The sequence below is a fragment of the Camelus dromedarius genome, chromosome 12 (assembly GCF_036321535.1).
Source record: "Camelus dromedarius isolate mCamDro1 chromosome 12, mCamDro1.pat, whole genome shotgun sequence".
NCBI classification, from domain to species: Eukaryota; Metazoa; Chordata; class Mammalia; order Artiodactyla; family Camelidae; genus Camelus; species Camelus dromedarius.
The window spans coordinates 10081124-10101977 of record NC_087447.1 but is presented as its reverse complement, the minus strand read 5'-3'; the positions used below and the strand labels follow the sequence as shown (position 1 = coordinate 10101977).

Below are 20854 nucleotides of genomic sequence, written 5' to 3'. Positions count from 1 at the left end.
CATGTAATCACAGCAAACGTTAAGAATGTGGCTTCCAAAACAACAACAACAACAACAACAACAACAACAACAACAACAACAAAAAGTGGCTTCCAGGGTCAGAGAGATATTTCAAGTCTTGGCCTTGCCTCGCCTTGACCTCTGACAACACTTCACTTCTCGGAGTGACGTCTCCCTTCCCCACTGATGAGCGGAGTTGGTGCTCTCCTCAGGGGACTGCCGCAAGCAAGGGTAAGCAGACATTGTTGATAAACTAAAAATCGCTTATGCAGATGTGTAACCGTCGTCGTTCTCATTATTCTCTCCCAAGCCTTTGTCTCCCAGGCTCTCTGAGCGCGATGTCCGCCGTTCCCGCCAGCAATGGGGTGTTTGTCGTCATCCCGCCCAGCGACGCCGGCGGCCTCCGCGCGCCCCCCGCCGTTCTGCCCGCCTCCCTGTGCCAGCCTCCCGGGATGATGCAGTTCGAGGAGCCACCGCTGGGGGCGCAGGCGCCGAGGGCCACCCAGCCGCCCGACCTGCGGCCCGTGGAGACCTTCCTCACCGGAGAGCCCAAAGCTTTAGGGGTAAGAACAGCCTCTCGGACCACCTGAGGCATAGGTGGTGGGCAGGGAGGGAGCATTCATGCACCGTGGAGAGGGGGCCGGCGGTGGAGAGATACCTAGTGATGACTTGAAGATGCAGCCTTCAAGGCAGGCAAGGACCCTTCTCCCGCGGAGCTCCCAGAGAGTAAACCAGTGATCAAACGACTGAGATAACGCCAAACAGGGCAGTGGGGTCAAAAACGACAAGGGGGAGGTGGGCAGAGAGGCCTCTCTGGGAAGATGACATTTAAGCTAGAAATCTAGATGCTGGGCTGAAGCCAGCCAAGTGAGACCTGGGGGCAGGGGCTCATCAGGTAGAGGGAACAGCAGGGACAAAGGCCTTGAAGTGGCTTGTTCAAGGATGAAATAGAAGGTGGGCATGGCTGGAATGTAACGAGCGAAGGAAGGAGGGAGATGAAATGATGTTGAAGTGGGAGCAAGGGCCAGCTCCTCTAAGGTTTTCCAATCTCAGATGGCCTTGAGATTTTTTTTTTCTGTTCTCTTGCTATTCGTTTTTTTTTTTTTTTAATTTTTATTGAGGCATACTCAGTTTACAATGTTGTGTTAATTTCCAGTGTACAGCATAGTGATTCAGTTGTATATATATATATATATATATATATATATATATATATATATATATATTCCTTTTCATATTCTTTTTCATTATAGGCCATTACAAAGTATTGAACATAGTTCCCTGTGCTATGTAGTAGGACCTTGTCATTTATCTATTTTGTAGACAGTAGTTTGTATCTGCAAATTATGAACTTCTAATTTATTCCTCCTTTCTCCCCTCCTGTACCATAATTTTCTTTCCTATGTCTGTGAATCTGTCTGTTTTGTAAATAAATTCATTTGTATCATTTTTTTTTTAGATTCCACATATAAGTGCTGTCATATGGAGTTTTTCTTTCCCTTCACTTAGTATAACAATCTCCAGATTCATCTATGTTGCTGCAAATGGTATTATTTTATTCTTTTCTATGGCTGAGTAGTATTCCATCATATAAATATATACCACAATTTCTTTATCCAGTCATCTGTCGATGGACATTTAGGTTACTTCCATGTCTTTGCTATTTTTTTTTTTTTAATGGAGGTGCTGGGGATTGAACCCAGGACTTCAAGCATGCTAAGCATGCACTCTGCCACTAAGCCATACCTAACCCAGCCTCAAGATATTGATCTCTGGGAGGGAATCAAGTATTAGACAGTTGACAGATAGATACACATATTCGTCTATATATAGAGAGAGAGAGTGTCTTCAGTTTGTCCCTCAGCTTCAGTTTCTCCAAGTGGGAGATGAAAATATAGCTTAAGTAATGGTGATGATGATGGTGGTGGTGATAATGACGATGGTGATGACGAGTCTCATTTACTAACTGCCCTGAGAGGTGCATCCACTGGGCCAAGGAATTTGCATGCACTGTCTCCTTAGAGTCTTATGACCACCTTGTGAGACACCATAAATAGTTTCCACTGGACCAGTTAGAGCACTGAGGCTTGGCTTGTCAATGCTAACTAAGTCACTAGCCCAAGGCCACACAGCTGGTAGGTGGCAATCCTGTACCCTAGGATGGCCTGACTGTAAAGCTCTACTCCCAGCCCCACTGCTCTGAACACCCAGGAGTTCAAGCTCAAACAGGTTGGAATTTAGGATTCCACGCTAACAGTCACACTAAGTCCACTGCACAGGAAGGGACGAGAGGCAGTGAACAAAGATGGAGTATCCCATCCGAGGAGCCTGAAACCTCAGAGCAGACTCTGGAAACCAATGACCTCCAAAGGACTTTGGTGAGAAAATGCAAATTGCTGAAAACATAAAAAGTGGAAACTCGAAGTAGGTGTTAGGGAGGGTCACCGAGTGAGAACACAGCAGAGCTGGGGGACCTCGGGCAAGTAACTGAACATATCTGAGCCCTGGTTTCCTCATCTCCAAAATTTGGATAATAAGACCTACGTTCGGGTTAAATGAGACGATGTCTGTGAAGCACCCTGCACATCACCTAGTGTGGACTGGCATTTAAGTGGCAGCTGGTGTCTTAGGAGGAGTAATTGGAGTAGCAGGGGTGGCCTGGTCACAAGGGAAGAGCCCCCAAGAAGGAGAGCAGGTTGGCAGCTGGGACATGATGCCCCATAAAGAAACAGGAAAGATGGAAGACATGCAGTAGAGAGAAGGAAAGAGAAGATTCAAGGGGTCATGCCTATAAATGTCCAAATTCTTGGCACTCATGTTAGGGAGACATAATATTCCACATGGCCCCAAGAATATGATTCCACAGTCTGAACTGCCCATAAATGGACCACAATGGCTTGAGTGGTGGTGAGCTGCTCATCTCTAAGGGAGTCCGTTTAGGAGTCAGTATCTGGAAAGGGCACCTGGATTAGGCAGAGGTTGAGTTCAGGGGCCTCCAACATCCCTTTCCACTCAGTTCAAGAATTCAATTGTTACCAAAAATATTTGGAAAGAAATGTGGCAGCTGATACCAGAAGCCCATATGTTTTTATCCTTGGGAAAACCACCCCACTTCTAGGAATGGATCAGTAGGGTGCTGGCAAACCACCCCCTTTTAATTAATTAATTAATTAATTAAAATAAAACCCAAGTCCAGATTTCAGCTGGTAGGAGGCAGCTCCAGCACGTGGTGGGGATGGACCAATGACGGACACTCAAGACGCTCAAGGAGCTATCTGTGCAGGATGCAGTGGGGTGAGGAAGGAAAAGGAGAGGCATTCAGTGTAGGGATTTCAAGCCATTGAAATGAGGGCTGAGAAAACCAGGTAGGGACACTGAGGATGCTTGAGACGCATGAGTCCCTGCAAAAAGCAAGCCCATGGTAACATGCAAACGGAAGAGGGGATCACGAAGTCTGTGGGGGGCTGGTTTTCTTTCTTAAAATTGTCTTTTACGATTTTAATGATATCTCCTCAAAAGAACGGAATCTGAGTTTATTCCTAGTCGCTGAAGTCTCCCTGCGTGGGGTGCAGGGCCCTGCCACGCTCTCCTCCGCAGCCGGCAGGGGGCGGTGTCCAGCCCGCGCCTTCCACCTGGCTAAGCCGCCGCCCGCTTCCCACAGACGGTCCAGATCCTCATCGGTCTCATCCATCTGGGCTTTGGCAGCGTGCTGCTCATGGTCCGCCGCGGCCACGTGGGGATGCTCTTCATCGAAGGCGGCGTCCCCTTCTGGGGAGGAGCCTGCGTGAGTGCCGGGGCCATCTGGCGGGGTGGGTGCCGTGCCAGGCCCAACTTCTCCCTCCTGTGCCCACCCCCCACCACATTCTCCTGGGCACAGCCACTCTTGGGGCGAGGGGAGCTGGAGGGGGGTCCTGAGCCTCAATCTGACTCCTAACTGCAAACCCCAATCACGACCTGACCCAGACCCCCCCCCCCCATGTATGAAAAGCAACCCCGCAAAGAGCCTGGCACAGAGCGGGCTCCCAAAAAGGGTAGGATGAATGGAATGAGGGCAGGGGATAAGGGCACTAACCCTCTGTGTTCCCTAGATCCCAAGCGTCACCGTGAATCCAAACCCAAGCCTGCAGAAACCCATGAGCTCCCCTCTTGGACCCCAGCCCACCATAAGCTCTGTCCCCTGGGAGTTTGATCAGCTCTGAAGCCCCTGATCCCACTTCTCTGACTAACACCCTGGCCACCGTAGCCGCCTACCCCTGCTGGAGAATCAGGGGAGGGTGTGGTTATAATCCAGCGTTTATAAAGTCCCTGTCTGCACCTGAGCCTCCCAGCGCCTGGGAGAACAGACTTTGGGGTCAGGCCAAGTGGTCTGAATGCCGGGTCCGCCCGCCATTTGTTATAAGGAGTCTCTGAGGCAAGTCACTCCATCTCAAGCCTCAGCTTCCCGGTCTGAAAATCGGGTCCATAGTTCTGCCGCACCTACCCCATAGTTTGAGGGAATCAAAAGCTAATAATACATATAGGATCCAATTACCAACCTCTGGTTCGGCACCATCAATCCAGTGGCCAGAGTTCAAACATTCCTAGACTCTCCCCTTTTCCCATTACCTGTCTGCACTACCAGCCGGTCCGGTCAGCTCGCCCGCCAAAGCAGAGCCTGAAATCGTCCACGTCTCCCCACCTTCGCTGCCACCACCCTGGTCCACACCACCTGGACGGCTGTGGTGGCCCCTTCCTGGTCCTCTCAGTCTCCATGAAATCCCAGGGCCTCCTCCCACCCGTCTCCAGCCTCCCACTGGCCTCTCTAGGTGGTCTGGCCCCGTGGTCTCACCAGCATGGCAGCTGAGTGCAAACATGGAAGCTGCCATGCCTTCTAAGCACTGGCCCAGAACTGGCCCAGTATCGCCCTGCTGCATCCTCTGAGCTAAGCCAGTTGTAGGGTAGGGCAGGGTCCTTGCTGGAGGCAAGTGCCGAGGGCTTGGGTGCCTGTTGCAGGGTTCCCTGGGCGCCATCTTGGGAGGACAGCCTCCAAGCTGACCCCTTCCACACACCCCCACCCCGCCCACCCCCAATCATCACAAGCCCTGCATCCTCTTATTTGCATCTCGGCTCAGAGAGGCCTTCCCTGACCACCCACCTCCAGAGATTCCTCACCAAGTCAGTACAACTCCCATCACGACTACCCCGCTTTTTGATTGTTTATTTGCTAAGTATCTGTCTTCCCCAATTAGAATAGAAGCCCCATGAGAAGAGTGATCTTGTCTGTCTTACTCAGGTCTGCTGTGTTCTTGGAACATCCCTGCTGCTCAGGAAATATTTGATGAGTGAACGTTTGAAGGAACAATGCCTTCCCTAGGAGGCTCTGATGATATGATGTTAATGAAAACTTTCACCTTGCAAGCTAGGCCCTAGTTCCCTGGACAGGGGCACCTAGGAAGCAGGGGACACCCTCAGAGAGATCCCAGAGCCTGGCCAGGAGGCAGAGAAGGTGGCAGCCGGGAGGCTGCTGGCCTCTCCCTGATACCCATGGCCTCTATGGTGCCAGGGGTGGCATGCCTGTGCAGGGTCCTGGCCGAAGCCTCACCGGGGCCCCCCTTCCCCACACAGTTCATCATCTCTGGGTCCCTCTCAGTGGCAGCCGAGAAGAATCACACCAGCTGCTTGGTAAGTCTGAACTGGGGACCCAGGGCAAGGGTGCGGCCAGGACCAGGCTCCACTCCACTCTGCCGCCAAAGACACTCACTCATCTGGCTCCTTCAACAAGCACTTTCTGGGGGTCTGCTGGGGGCCAGGAGGGGACAATACCCAGACAGCCAGACTCAGACCCTGCCCTACCTACTGGAGAGGGGAAGCCAAGATGCACTTCAAAACACACTAGAGGGCAGACAGTGAGGGTCCACAGTGCTTGTGGTCATCGGGAGAAAGGGGTGAGGCAAGAAGCCCTCCTGGAAGAGGAGATGGCTGAGCGGGGCCTTGGTGGGTGGGTGGGATTGAGAAATACCGAAGGAGAAGCACCAGGATAATGTGAGTGGTTCTGCTGAGCTTGGACGGTCTGCAGTCCCTGAGCAGGTGTGGCTGAGCTCACTGTTCAGAGGGCGGCAGCCATGGGACAGCCTAGGGACCAGGATCCCAGGCAGGGAGATGAGACAAGGAAGAGCATGGGCATCGGAAGATGGAGACGGAGCCAGGACGCTGGACCACACAGCAAACACAGGGCAGAGTGGAAGGAGCTGAGCTGAGAAGGAGAGACGAGGAGATGACGCGGGCTGATGCAGAGCCTGGAGTTTATTTTGGGAGGCCACTGAGGTTTGGTGCAGGGGAACCATTGCCCTGTTTACATTCCTGAGAGCTGAAGGCTGCTGGGTGGAGAATGGAGTAGAGCAGGACAGGACTGGACACAGGGGACCCTCAGGATCAAACCCATGTCCCCCTAGACTGTAAAGGCCAGGGGGCAGAGAGCTAGCTTACTCTCCCCTGTGCTCACAGCACCTCGGACAGTTCCTCATGGGCCCCAGATGCTCAATAGACATTTGCTGGATTAATCAATTAATTGATTTCCTGTGAGGCTGCTCTGGTCTCAATGACCTCCTCATTGTCATCAAATTAAAAAAAAAAAAAAAAAAAGAGGAGCCAGAGTCTCTGAACCCTGAACCTAAATGGGTCCTTTAGTCCCCAGCCCACCCATGAGTGGTCTCTGCTTTAAGACCAGGACTATTTAACCAGAAGTCTTCAGCTACTTGGTCAAAAGAGGATCCGGTTCTGGCTACAAGGAGGGGGTAACCCCTGAGTGGTTGCCTGGACCACCCAGGGGTCCACTGCAGTACCTTGCTCTAGCGGCCCCTGCCTGGGACCATGTGGAACTGACCCCAACACTTCCCTCAACCTCAGTGGCCACAGCAGAGGGCCTTTCCCCACCCCGCCCCTGGGGCAGCTGCAAGGTGTTTGGCCTGGTGGGGGCCAAGGGGTGAGGTGGGGCAAGGAGCCTCTGCAAACCCCACCCAGAGAGGTCGGGCCCCTTTCTCAGAGGCTTCCAAGATGACAGTGGTAAGGGGGCGGGGCACAAGGCCATTCCCCTGAGGTCCCGGGAAGGGTAGGAGGAAAGGCGGGTCGGTGAGAACACCTGCACGGGCGGGCGTGAGGACACTGCCCTGCCCCCTGGCGGCGGGAGGCCTGGGTGTGGAACGCAGGCCCAGTAGAGAGCTGCTGCCTCCAGCCCTGTCTCCTGCTCCCGCCTCTCCTCTTGGCCCCTTTCCCTCCCATCTCTCTCCCCACTGCAGGTGAGGAGCAGCCTGGGGACCAACATTCTCAGCGCCATGGCGGCCTTTGCCGGGACAGCCATTCTGCTGATGGACTTTGGTGTCACTAACTGGGTGTGTTGTCTGACGCCCCCAGGACTGGGAAAACTTGGGGAATGATACAGCCACATCCAGGGACGGGGGGAAGCTGCTGGGGGAGCATTCGCAGCACCTGGAGGCTAGGGGCCTGGGCCTGGGCAGGGACTGCCAGTCCCAAGGGATCTCACGAGTATACTGACCCCATGACCCTATTCGAGGGGTGGGCGTGGCGGGAAAGGAGAGACAGCGTAGAGTGCAGGGGAGGGCACTGGACGTACAGCAAGGGGACTGGCTCCCGCTCCAGCCCAGCCAACGACTGGCTGTGTGACCTTGGGCACATTATTCTCGCTCGCTCTAGGCCCCCTTTCCTCCTCTATTCTAGAATTCTCGGCTTTCCTTAACGGTGGGTTTTGGTCCCCAGGACGTGGGAAGGGGCTATCTGGCCGTGCTTACCATTTTCACCATCCTGGAGTTCTTCATCGCGGTCATTGCCACCCACTTTGGGTGCCGAGCCACCCGCGCCCAAGCCCAGGCGGTGAGTACCTCACCCCCGCCCACCCCCACCCTGGGCCCCTGCGCCGCAATGAGCTCCCCCAACTCGTTTATCCCGGGACCCAAAGGAGTTTCTGCGGAAAGATGGGACTGTTTTCCTTGTGGCCACACGGGGGAGCTAGCACCAAGGGACCAGCCGCTCTGTGCGCCTGGACGCGGGAGCAGGGGAGGAGGGGAAGCGCCGTCCACAGATGAGGACCCTCTGGACGTTCACTGGCCATGAGGGAGACGGGGGCGTCAGAAAACATGGCTCAGGTGGGCAGTGAGCTTAGTTCCCAAAACACTGGAGGACGGTGGAGACCGAAAGGGAGCGGAGGAGGGCCTTGGTGGGAGGGAAACCAGTTGGAGTAAAGGCTGCCTCCGCGGGAAAATTCAGGATATGTTATGGGGGTGCCGCTTGGGAGGTGGATTTGTGCAAAATGGGACGTGAGGCTGTTGAAAGTCTAGGCAGAAAGGTGTATGATCAGAGGGGAGCGTGAATAGAGCGAGGCTCAGGGAGATCAATCTCTACGGTCTGTCCAACGCAGGGGGTGGCGGCGCGGAGAGGTGGGGCTCAGGCCGGGAAGCCGCAAGGAGGTCGGTATCTTGAACCAGTGCAGGGCTGACCGGAGACAAAGAACCCCAGCATCTTAGTTCTTAGAGAAATGAGACTTTTGTCTGTTTTGTTCACTGCTGTCCCCCCAAAGCCAGGGTCATAGTTGGCCTTGGTAAATACTTTTGGAATATTAGTTGAACGGATGAATGGGCCAATTCAGACGTGCAGAATTCACTACCTGGGCGCGGTTCTCAGAATACCCACAAGGGGGCACTATCGCGGCAGCTCCCTGAAGGCACGCGAGCCCTCTAGGATTGGCTGGGTTTGTTTTCTTTCTCTTCGCAGCCTGTGATTTTCCTGCCAAACACCTTCAGCACAGACTTCAACATCCCCAGCCCCGCAGCCTCTCCGCCCCCCGCCTATGACAATGTGGCTTATATGCCCAAGGAGTAGTCCGAGTAGATGGTCACTCTCGGGGTTGGAATCCCATCTCCCCTCTTTCCCCGGGGGCCCAGCCTCTCCCCACCCCCACCTCGTTAATCTGGGAGCAGCCCCCCCATCCTCACATACTGTGGCACTGAGTGGAGTCCCTGTGGACGTCTGTCCCACATATTTCTCGCAGTGGTTTGTTTCCTAAAAGAGCTAATTGACGTCAGGGGTGTTTGTCTCTCCCCTCCCTGGGCACTGTCACCCATCAGGAAGTGGCCCGTGTGCTGCTCTGCATTTCTATCTGCTCGTTGGTGGAAACCCTGGCCTCACTGGGGGACGGGTTCAAGGACTGCTCCGGCCCTCAGGCCTTAGGACGGTCATTAAGCTCAGAGAGCCCAGAATCCTCCAGAAGGGAGTACTGAGTCCAGCTGCAGAAGCCACACAGCTGGCAGTGGCTTGACCTTGGGTCCCTGGGCCCCCAGACCAGCTCTGTCCTTCATAATCTGAGGCCACATCACTGGGCTTCAGTCTTCCCACCTGGAAACTAAAGCACTGAACCAGATGACATTTAAGGCCCTCCCAGCTCCCCTGGCTCTCTAAAGTACTGGGTCTAAGTCAGGCATTGCCCCCTACTGCCTCTGGAAATGTTTGGAGCCACTATTGACTCAGCCCTGCCCACCCCTCAGGGTTGGGGATGTTGCAGGGGAGGGCTGAGGCCAGCCCACTGTACCCTGGACAGCATCCACAGATGCACAGCAGTGGTGTCCCCTCCCCATGGGAGGCTCGGGACCTCCCTGTGCCTTTCAGTGCTCCCTCCCTCTCCCCCTGGCCAGAGGAGAAGGCCACCTCCGAAGGTACCATGAGCTGGGTTGGGTCTCCAGGCCAAGAAGTCGCTGCCACCTGGTATTGAGGTCCTGGCAGGTGACTTCTCTTGTCCATACCACAGAGGGAAATAAACTGTGCTTACAATTTGATCTGGTCTCATAGCAGTGACTTTTTTTTTTAATCTTGGAGGCTTTAAAGAGTTGTCCCATATTTATCAGAAGACTTGGATAATTGTCCCATTGTCACAGCAAACCGTGTGCCATCTCTAGGTGCTGGAATCTGTGTATTGTGATCTGACCCTTGTTCTGTCCCCACCTAAGCTCAGTTAAGCAGGCATTCATGTCCCTACTCAACAGCTGAAGATGCTGAAGCTTGAAGAGGCTAAATCACGTGCCCAAGGCCACCAAGCTAGTAAGAGGCAATGCTGGGATTCAAACCCATCTCCACCTGATGTCAGAGTCCATGCTCTTACCATGTGACTCCTCACAGTCCAAACCCAAGTGCTTTCCACCAACCCCTTCCTCTCCCTCCTCCCATTTCTTCATCCCAGAGATAGACAGGGCTGCATTCTTCAGCACCCTACTTCTTCATCTAACAAACTCCTGCTTCTACATCAAAACCCTATTTTAATGTTGCCCCTTCCATGAGGTCTTCCCAAAGGAGCATAGTCAGCTAACTGGCTAAATGCCATTGAGCCACAGGGCTGGGATGAGTGTGGGGCAAGCGAGGCCCTCTTTAAGGAGGCACTCCCTCCCAGGTTTGTGCACAGACAGAGTTGGGGTGGGGGTCACAAAAAGCTTTGGCTTTCAAAATCAAGAAAGGGGACTTGAGTACCTAAAGCTGAGATTTTAAGACCACAAAGCATAGAGTTGGGGGAAATGTGTTTGTGCACTTATGACCAATTTTCCTGCCACACACAGAGGAGATTAGAGACATTTCTGAACAGAATGGAGAAGTTTGGAGAGAGAAGAGAGGAAGGGAGAAAAAGGAAGAAGAGAGGGTTTAGCCTCAGGCTGGGATTACCATCATCTGTGCCCTGCTGACTATATCCCTCAGAAATGTGGGAGCCAAAAACCGCAGATCAATTAGGAAGAACTAAAGAGCTAAATGCTTGTTCAAGTTCCAGACTGTAACCTCCAGAGACCACAAAGCCCCTAGAGATGTCCCATGTCCAAACAGCTTGGAGCCAGGATGTGGAGCTAGATGACTGAAGTCTGTGCCGGGTGATATGACCTGGAATCCTACACTCCCACGTGGGTATGAATAAGAGCATCAGAAAGCTTCCTGCGCCCCAAGAGGAGAGCATGGAGGCTGCAAGAGCTGGTGTGCAGCTTGGGTTGTACAAGTCTGAAGCTCTACAGTGAATAAGAGTGGAGACAGTGGCCGCCGTGAGAGACCAGCGAGGGCAAACCACACCTCCACAGAGGCTGGCAAGGACAGGTCGTGCTTGTGAGCTGGAAGTCATGGGATGTGACTGAGTTGTCCTTAATTGGAAAAATTACATTTTCTGCCACTGAAGGAAATGGGAGCTAGAGAAATAATTGCCATTATGAAGCAGAAGTTTGAAAACTACAAAATATTACTGAGAGACATTGATGAAGATTGAAATAAATGAAGAGATAGACTATGTTCATGGATTGGAAAGCTCAACATTTTGTTCAAATGTCATTTATCTCCAAAAACAATTATCTATAGATTTAATACACTCTCATTCAAAATTCCAACAGTTTCATTGGGGAGAAATTGACAAGCTAATTCAAAAATTCATAGGAAAATCAGATCTAAAATATCCAAGAAAACCTTAAAGAAAAACAAAGTTGGAGAATGTAAATTACTAGATTTCAAAATTTACTATAAAGCAATAATAACCAAGACAACAGTTTCAGTACACAGACAATTAAATCAGTGAAGGAGAGAGTCCAGACACAGAGCTTCATCTATACAGTTCACTTGACTTATGACAGAGACTCCACAGCAACTCAGTGGACAAAATGTGTTCTTTTCAATAAATGCTTAACTGTAGCAATTAGATTTGGTAGAAAAAAAAACTGGATTACATAGAAAAAATTTGGATTGGATAGGAAAAAATGAACCACAATCCTACATCACACCATACATAAAAATTAATTCAAGATGGATTACAGACCGAAATTTAAAAACCAAAACAGGCTTCTTTTAAAAAAAAAAAATGGAAAATATCTTCAGCACTTTGTGATAAGCAAAAGTTTCTCAGACTGGACACACACATACACAAAACACTAATCATAATTGAAAAGGTTGATAAATTAGAGTTATTAAAATCAAGAATTTCTGTTTATCAAAAAACACCATAAGTATGAAAATGTTCCACAGATTGGGAGATTTTGAAGCATAATATCTGACAGAGGACTTACAAGCAAAATATATAAATAATTCCTAAAAATAAATTAGGAATAAAGAGACAACTCAACTGAAAATGGGCAAAGAACTTTCACAGGCACCTCACAAAAAAGGATCTCAAAATGGCCAGTAAGTGTGTTCAACACCATTAGTCATCGGAAAGATACAAATTAAAACCACAGAGATACCACAACATGCCAAAATGGCTAAAATTAAAAAGACTGAATCCAAGTGTGAATGAGTTTGGGGAGCTCATTTTACATATAGCTGGTGGGAGTATATTTTGATATAACCACTTTGGGAAAAAAATGTTTCATAGGCTGTGTTAAAGCATACAGTATAACCTAAAAGCTCTATTCCTGGATGTACACAACAGAAATGAGTGACTGTGTCCATGAAAGACACGTACACAAGTTTGTCATGACAGCTTTACTTATAACAGGCAAAAACCTGAAACATCTCAAATATTCATAAGTAATAGAAAAGCTAAATAAATTGTGGTCTATTCATTTAAAAATGAATCAATATAAAAGAACAAAATACTGATATATCTAACACGCAGACAAATCTCTGAGTGGAAGACAGACATACTGTATTCCTTCACTGATACGAATTTCAAGAACAGGAAAAACATAAACGTGTGGTGACAGAAGTCAGCACAGTGGTTTTGCCCTAGAGAATGGCAGTCTTGACTGAGTGGACCATGAGGCAGCCTCTGGGGCACAGGAAATGCCCTATATCTTGATCAAGGCTACGGTCACTTGGGTGTGCATCAGGCCACCAGGTTGTACATATTTATGCACTTTATGTAATTACCTCCATTTTTTAAAGTAGGGGGGGAAAAAACAGAAAAAGCCACAATGTTAGTTATCTGTTTCTTTGTAACACATTGCAACAAAACTTAATGACGCAAAGCCACACACATCTATTATCTCAGTTTCTGTGGTCAGCATCCAGGGACAGCTTAGTCCTCTGCTTGGTGTCTCACGAGGCTGCAATCAAGGAGGCAGTCGGGCTGCATTCTCATCTGGAGGTTCGACTGGGGAATAATTCGCTTCCAGGTTCATGTGGGTTGATGGCAAAATTCATTCCCTTGCAGCTCGGGAACTGAGGGCCCCACTTCTTTCTTTCCCTGAGCCCCCAGAGGCTCCCCTCAGCTCCTTACCACATGGACCCCAGCATGTGGCTGTTTATGTCTTCAGAGCCAGCCAGGGAGAGTCTCCAGAGCACGTCTGCTAGCAAGATGAAGTCCTATGTAACAATGTGGTTACGGAAGTGATGTCTCATCGCCTTTGCAATAGTCCATAGGTTAGAAACACGTCACAGGCTCACCCACACTGGGGGGGAAGGGTTATTGGGAGTATTAGAGTCTGTCCACCACAGTTACACCTTTGCCCATTGAACGTTTGCGAATGTGAAAATGCAATGTATTTCAGTCTCTCTCTCCTCACTAGAGTTTGCTTTCTCACCTGCTATTTACACCACTGACATCGCTCTCTCCAAGGCTATTTCCATGACCTCATTGTCACCAAAATCAACGGGCTTCTTAAAATCCTTACTTTAATAATAACAACTCCATCTATTTCTTAAGTGATGCCTACCCTGGAGTCTCCTCTGTGCACTGACATGGTCCCTGGGTGATCTCATCTGCTGCTCTGGTTTAATTTCATGTTTTATTCAGCAGGTGCCTATTGCCCGTGTGTCCAAGCTCGGACGAGGCCAGATTTTAGCCAAGTTCACGTTAAGCATCTATCACCATCCTGGCAGTTCCCAAATCCCTGTCTTCCACCCAGATCTCTTCTCTGAGCCACCTTCAGTACCTACGTTCACATCCCGCAGAAAAGGAACTTGTATATTCTCTTCCAACTCACACGTTTGTCAATGGCACTACAGACTTGGCTGCTGCCCAAGCCAGAATCCGAGCATCATTCTTGGCTTCCCCTCTGCCTCAGCCCCATGGGTGATCATCCCTCACTGACTCTCCTTGTTCCAGCTTTCTCCTCTCAGCCCGCTCTCCCCATCCCTCTTCGCAGCGCCCCTGGACCACCATCATCTTTCACCTGCATCATGGCATCAGCCTCCTGACCTCCTCACCTCTGTCCCCAGCTCCAAGCTTGCCCAACCTGTATCTGGACTACATAACAGCCAGAGGGATTTTCCTAAAGTACGGAACAGTGTTATCGCTCTGCCTGAAGTCACTTGGAGCACTCCTCGCCCTCAGGCTGAAGTCCAGATGCTCTGGCAAGGTTTACACTGCCATGGAGACCTAGCCCCTTCTCCTGAACAGCCTCAACTCTCCCACCCTCCTCCTTCACTTGACCCAGCAGCCATCCTGGACCTCTGTGAGACCTCTCTGCTTGGAATGCTGTTCCCGCCTGCCCCCAACAATCCTATGTGTCCCACTTAGCTTCCAACCCTCCTTCAGCCCTCAGGGTAGACACTGCTTCCCTAGGAAGCCTTCCTGGCACATCCTTCTCTGGGCCTTTTGGGGAGGTGGCCTCTGCTGGGCTCTCAGCACACATGGGCAGCCTGGGACCCCTCACTTCCCCTCCAGACAGTCACGTGTGTCCCTGATCGTCTTCACTGTTGGACCCTCTACCAGTTTCCTGTGGCTGCTGTAATCAGTTACCACAAACTTAGTGGCTTAGAACAACACACTTACTATCTTACAGTTCTGGAGGTCGGAAGCCCTGGAGTGAAGGTGCTGGCAGGGGAGTTCCTTGGGGAGGCTCTACGGGACTAGAATCCCTTTTCTTGCCTTTTCCAGCTTCTAGGGCCTGCCGCATTCCCTGACTTCTGATCGCTCCTCCATCTTCAAAGCCAGCAGCGTAACCCCTTCCAAGCTCTCTCACGGACTCGGAGCCTCCTGCCTCCTTTTTAAAAGGACCCCCGGGACTACATAGGTCCAACCAGATAAGCCAGGAGAATCCCCCCTTCTCAAGACCCTTGGCTTCATCACATCTGCAAAGTGTTTGTTTGTTTGTTTGTCTTTGGTTTCTTTGCTGTGTAAGGTGACACAGTCACAGGTTCCAGGCATTAGGACATGGACATCTCCGGGCGCCGTCATTCTGCCAATCACAGCCTCCGAGCTCATCAAAGGCAGGGCAGTGTCTCCTTCAGTCCCGGACCCCCAGTGCGGGGCATAACACCTGGCTGTTCATAAGTGCTCATTAAAGTTTTAATGAATGAGTGGCTCAGCTGATGAACAAGGGTGTGGGGTGGTGTGTGTGTGTGTGTGTGTGTGTGTTGTATGTTGTACATAACTAAAAGCAGTGAAGCAGAAGCCTCTAACTCAGCGAAAAAACCACAGGTTCTAGAAAAACATTCATCCTGTGAACTAAAGGCATGGGTGATGAACAGATGAAAAGCAATTCCTGGCAGGTGGGCATCACCCCACAGGAGGTCCCGGGGCGCGTGTCTGAAGACTGCGGGGCTGGGGGCGCCAAACAACCCTTCCAGAGCTACCAGCTGCCTGGCCTCACCCCACACAGGGTCGGGGGTAGGGGGGTGCCTGCCTCAGCAGGCCCGAGGGAAGGAGAGTGAGGGGCGGGGAGGTGGCTCCCCTCCTGGATGTGTGTGTGACACGGAGCGCGCGTGACAGCTGAGCCCAAGTGACCCCTGAGAGTGCGCAGTGACTACAAGACTTATCCACAGTGCCTGATACAGGCCAGGCACTGCTTTAAACATTCTACCTGTTCTAACTCAGTTAACCCTCTAGCAACTGCATAGGTATTACTATCTCCATCTTGCAGAGGGGAAAACTGAGGCCCAGAAGGGTCCAATAACTCACCCTCGGTCTCACAGCTGGAAAGGATAGAACTGAGGTTTGAACTCAGGCCACCAGGGCCCAAAGTCAGCCCTGAAGCCGCTGAGTGCTGGTGGGGGTGCTATCAGGGTGGCCACTGGGCTCTGCCCTCCTTGGCATAACAACATGGAGAGAGAAGCCAGAGGGGAAAGGGGGAGCCCATCCACACCTCATCCACCAGAACCGCCTGGTCGAGGGTCTGCTCACCTCCCAGGGTGCAGGCGCCAAGCTAGGGGCAGCGCGGGGACAGGGCACCCTGCCACCCCAATCAGCCCGGTGCAACTTGTGGGCTGTGCCTAGATCCTGATTAATTCGAGTAAATCAAAGGTCACAGGACGCTGATGAGACAAGCAGAGAAACTTAACACTGAGTGGATATTTGATATCTAGTAAGTAGCAAAAACTGGGAGAAAAAGGTTTTTCTGACTCCCGGTGTTGAATTTTTCCTCGACCAGAGCAGTGCGCTCTGTGGCGCTGCAGGGCCATTGCATCGTCTGTAAACATGCCTCCTTGAGCGCCAGGAATTCATTCATTTTAACTTTTTAGTTGTGACATGTGGTCATACTCCTTTAAAATCTTTATCTTTTAGCAATAAATACTAAAATGTTTACAAATAAAATGGTAGACTATCCCAGCTTTGCTGACCAATGGGAAGAAGGGGTAGGAAGACATAAACAGGATCAGCTGAGAGCTAATGACGGCTGAGGCTGGGGGCCGATCTGTGTCGTTGGACGGGGCCATTCTCTCAAGTTTTGTGAATACTTGAAATTTTCTAAAATTAAAAAGGCTTAACCTCTGACTATGAAGATTACAATCACCTTCACTCCATCTGTCCTGCATGATTGTCAAGACGGTCAACATTTTACTTTCCAAAGGAGAGATGGATGGAAGGGCATAAGGTCTTCACCTGCCTGGGTTGGGGGGATGGGAGAGACTTGGACGGCTCACCTGCAGCTGGGGCGAGAAGCAGGAGGCGGGGCCAGGAGGGAAAGCTTCCAAAGTCTAATGTCTGTTCTGATCTTCTGGCGCTGCCTCTGTGGGGCTGCGGCAGATCCAGAGGGCGCTGCGTGGCTGGACACTCAGAGCGGAGGTCCTGGGGCCGGGTGAGTGGTTCCCCATGACAGAAATGAGGAGGGGAGTGTCTTCCGTCAGATTGTCCAGAAGCAGAGCCTGAGATGAGGATTTTGTGCAACTGACTTAGGAGGGAGAACTCCCGGGAGAAGACCGGGGGAAGCAGGACAGAGTAAACAAGCCAAGGATGGATGTGATTTCTGCTGTGCACTGGCTTCAGCCGGATCCCACTGGCAGGTGGCTCAGGAGCACAGACTGGGTCCCACTGTGAGGCAAGGGGACCAGCCTTCTCTACCCATGCCGGTCAGTCCTTGCCTGCAGTGTCAGGGGGAGGGAGTGTAATGAAACTCTCCAGAGGGAGCAGCTGTGAACCTTTGGCAGCTGACAGTTCAACAGCTGGAAAGAGGATCTGGGACATGGGGGGACCCACAGCATCTACCATAGGGAGAAATTCACTATCTACAGCCCCATCCTGCCCTCCAGTCACTGACCATTGGAACTGGGAGGGGCCTTCGCCATTTCCATTCCGATTCCAGGAACTCATACACACAGAGACAATTTTGAGGACACAGAGCCCCAGACATGGAAAGGGACTTGCCCAAGACCTCTCAGGGCCAGGACTGGAATCCAGGCCTCCTAACTCCATCCCAGAACAGAAACCTCTGCTTCCTTCAGGGCCCCTGGCTCCTGGCAGGTGCATCTCTCTACACCCGCACTCTGTCTTGACACACGGCGGGGAGGCTGGCTTTGGTACTTCCGTGGCTGTTTTTTGACTGGCATCCCCTGAACCCTGATCCTCTGTAGGTGGCCTCTGGTCCCCCACCAGCCACTCTGTCACATGGTGTGACTCGATGCCTCTCAACCCCACCTTTCTCTGCTCACGCACATGCACACACGTGCATATGCACACACACGCACATGCACACACACACACACCCTCAGAAGCTCACCCTGTCATCTGGGTCTTCACAGCACAGTCTGAGTAGGGTCACAGGTTTTCTCTGCCTGCTCAACCACAAACCTCCCACAGACAGGTCTTTCTCACTGCTGCTTGGGTCCCTGCAGTGTGGAGCTCAGGGCTCCATAGATGAGTATCAGACCACTAATGCAATGTCCACGGTCCTCTCCTTCCCCATCCACACCTGTCCCCCATTCCCCAGAGCCCAGAGCTCACACGCCCTCGCTGCCTGCAATCACCCCTCCTGATGAGACCAGGGTATGTCAGGTCTTAACAGACAGGACAAAGCGGCGCCCGGTGGCAGGATTCCAGGCGCGTGGCAGGCTGGAGGTAACTCTGGCCAGTGTTTAGTGAGAGTTTGCGGTGTGCCAGGCTCCTGCACGTGGCAGTCGTTATCCTGTTTAACCCTCCCACGTCCTGCCCCCGCCCAGCACCCCCCCCCCCACCTGACAGGCGAGGAGACGAAGTCAACCTGCCTGAGGTCAGAGCTCCAAAGAGCAGAGCCAGCATCTGGCCCAGGCTTGTCCACTCATGATCTGGTCTGCTCTGCCAGGGGGCAGTGGAGAGTCCTATCCCCTCTGTCCCTGCCCGCCCTGCCCTCTGGGACCCAAAGGAACAAAAGGAATATGTTTGGATGCTGGCTGGTTTCCCTGAGATGCCAGGCTGGCTGGGCCTTGGGGTCCAAGCTGGCTGAGGGAACAGGGGAGGGCTGAAGGCTGAAAATGTTCCCCCCACTGCCCACAGCAGTCCCCTGTCCCCTCGCCTCCATCAGCCACCTCCACGCCCAAGCAGCCCTGCACAGGCTTCTGTAGGTGCAGTGGGCAGGGCTACAGGGCAGCAGCCTCTGGAGGACCCCCAGCCCAACCTGTCTCAGACAGCAGGAGCTCATCCTCACAACAAGAGACTTTTCCCCTGGTTGTTGGAGCCCAGCCGCCTGCGCCTTCTCCCCTCTCCCTCCCGCTGTATAAACTCCCTTCTATCCCATGAGCGGATCATTGAGAGTTGGAAGTGACCCCAGAGACCACAGTCCCATCCCCGCCTCCACTGTGACATGCACATGAGAAAACCAAAAGGAGGGCCATGAAGGCCAGAAGAAGACCAGAATTTAAAGTTTATAAGTTTAAGGTCACTTTGCCCAAAAACATTCCCTACAGAGTACCAAGTATGTCAAGTCATTAGACTATGAGATAAAGTTTCCGTAGCCAATTAAGTTTGGGAAGCGCTCTTAATATTAAAGCAGGATGCTCCACTGCAGGAATTCTCAGAACCTTTAACATGCTAAAGAGGGGGAAGGGGATACCTGGGGTTTCTCAAACTTTTTTGATCATGGAACACTTCTGCTACTTATCTGTCAGAACCAGTATTCCATGGAGCATACTTTGAGAAAGGTTCCTCTGGCTTCTTGAATCCATCCCCTATTGGATATTTGACCCACCTGCAGTGCCACGACTCTGAAAAGTGAATGAATGCCCAGGTAGAGGCGTTTCTGTCTCCCACCATCACTGCAGAAAAATTGCAAATTATGGGTGCTCAGATAGGACCTCCTGACCCACACGGTCGGAATTAAAAATCAAGATGGATGTGACGCCCGTTTCTTTTTACTAGAAAGAATAAAAACAGCCCAATCCCAGATTCCCCAACCCCATTCTCCTGAGAAAGACTTCAGCTGTTCTCACCAAGTCCCTGGGCAGCTCCCAAGTCCTGATGGGCCCCGCACCAACAGACGGCATCGTGATCCGGCCCCTCGGCAAGTGGAGCTTTCAGCCTCCTGCAAAGATTCCCCCCAACCCCTTTCTCATGCCTGTTAAAACCTCCAGAATTTTTACTTTTATTCACTGAGGCAACAGGGCATAAAAGATTGAAGTCCATAAGCTCTGGAGCCAGTCTACCAAGTTTTGAGTCCCAGCCCAGGCATTTTACTGGCTATGTGACCTTGGGCAGGTGGCTTAACCTCTCTGAGCCTCATCTGCAAAATGGGAGCAGGGGCAGAATTTACCTCATAGGGTTGGGATGAGGATAAAATCAGATCGTGCATGTAAAATGCTTATCCCAGTGCCTGGAACAAAGAAAACCTTTGTGAATGTTGACTTAGGTGTGTTGGCTCAGTGTTGGCTCATGGTAAGTCCTCAGCAGAAGTTTCCTTCCCTTCTCTTCCCCATAGTCCCATACCCAAGAGCCACCACCACTGCCACAGTTGGTAGGACAATTATTTGATTCCCACCTGCCTTCTTTCGGTTCATCATGGACCAGTGGATGGTGACTGGTTACGAAGTTCCCCTCACCTGCCCAGGCCTTCTGCACCCCCAGGCTCTTGCTAAACTTCAACTTGGGTGCGATCTGTCTTGCAGCACTTGGGAAGTTTGTCCAGTCCTCCTTTTTCTGCCCTGCATAAAGAGCCATATCCCTGCAGCCCCACAGTGGCTGTGAGGCCATTTGTCCCCATCCCCAGACACAGGTTACTCCAGGTCACATCAAGCTTAGGGGTCTCCACACAGGCCAGCCACTGTTCTAGAAGGCCCTGGCCCAGAGGGCGGAGGTCTCACCCAGGCACAAGCCCAAGATACGACAGTTCTGACCTGGCCCGCTGCAGGGTGCTTGGCCCGAGTCATGGCAGCCAAACCCAGTGGAGCAGCCGCAGTTACTCCCACGTCTGGGAGGCTCCTGCCAAGGCAGGCCCTCAGCCCCACCTGGCCTGGCCTGACAGGTCCACCCCGGAAGGTGACCCAGCCCAACCTCCTGCCTCCGGACTGGCACCTGGAGAAGCCCAGGAAGACGAGCCGCCTTCTCAAGGAGCTGGGCGTGAGTGTCCATTTCCTGAGGCGCAGGGGTTGGGGAGGGGAAAGGGAGGAGGGGGCACATGGGGAGGAGCCCTGAGGATGGAGGAGAGTGAAGGAGCCCCCAGCTTCCCTGTTTAACACCCATCCTAAAACTTACAAAGCTGTTGAGGGATGGGAGAGGCTGTCTACACCT

At 51.9% G+C, this 20854-nt stretch overlaps 1 protein-coding gene across 1 annotated transcript; it reads left to right on the top strand.

Annotated features, from left to right (window-relative positions):
• The first annotated feature begins 338 nt into the window (after positions 1-338).
• On the top strand, positions 339-9804 carry MS4A15 (membrane spanning 4-domains A15). The gene is given in 7 exon segments (XM_010986995.3): positions 339-563; positions 3662-3784; positions 5605-5661; positions 7275-7367; positions 7753-7866; positions 8764-8853; positions 8856-9804. Coding segments are annotated over 7 exon segments (846 nt in total). The 3' UTR covers positions 9000-9804.
• The last annotated feature ends 11050 nt before the right edge of the window (positions 9805-20854 follow it).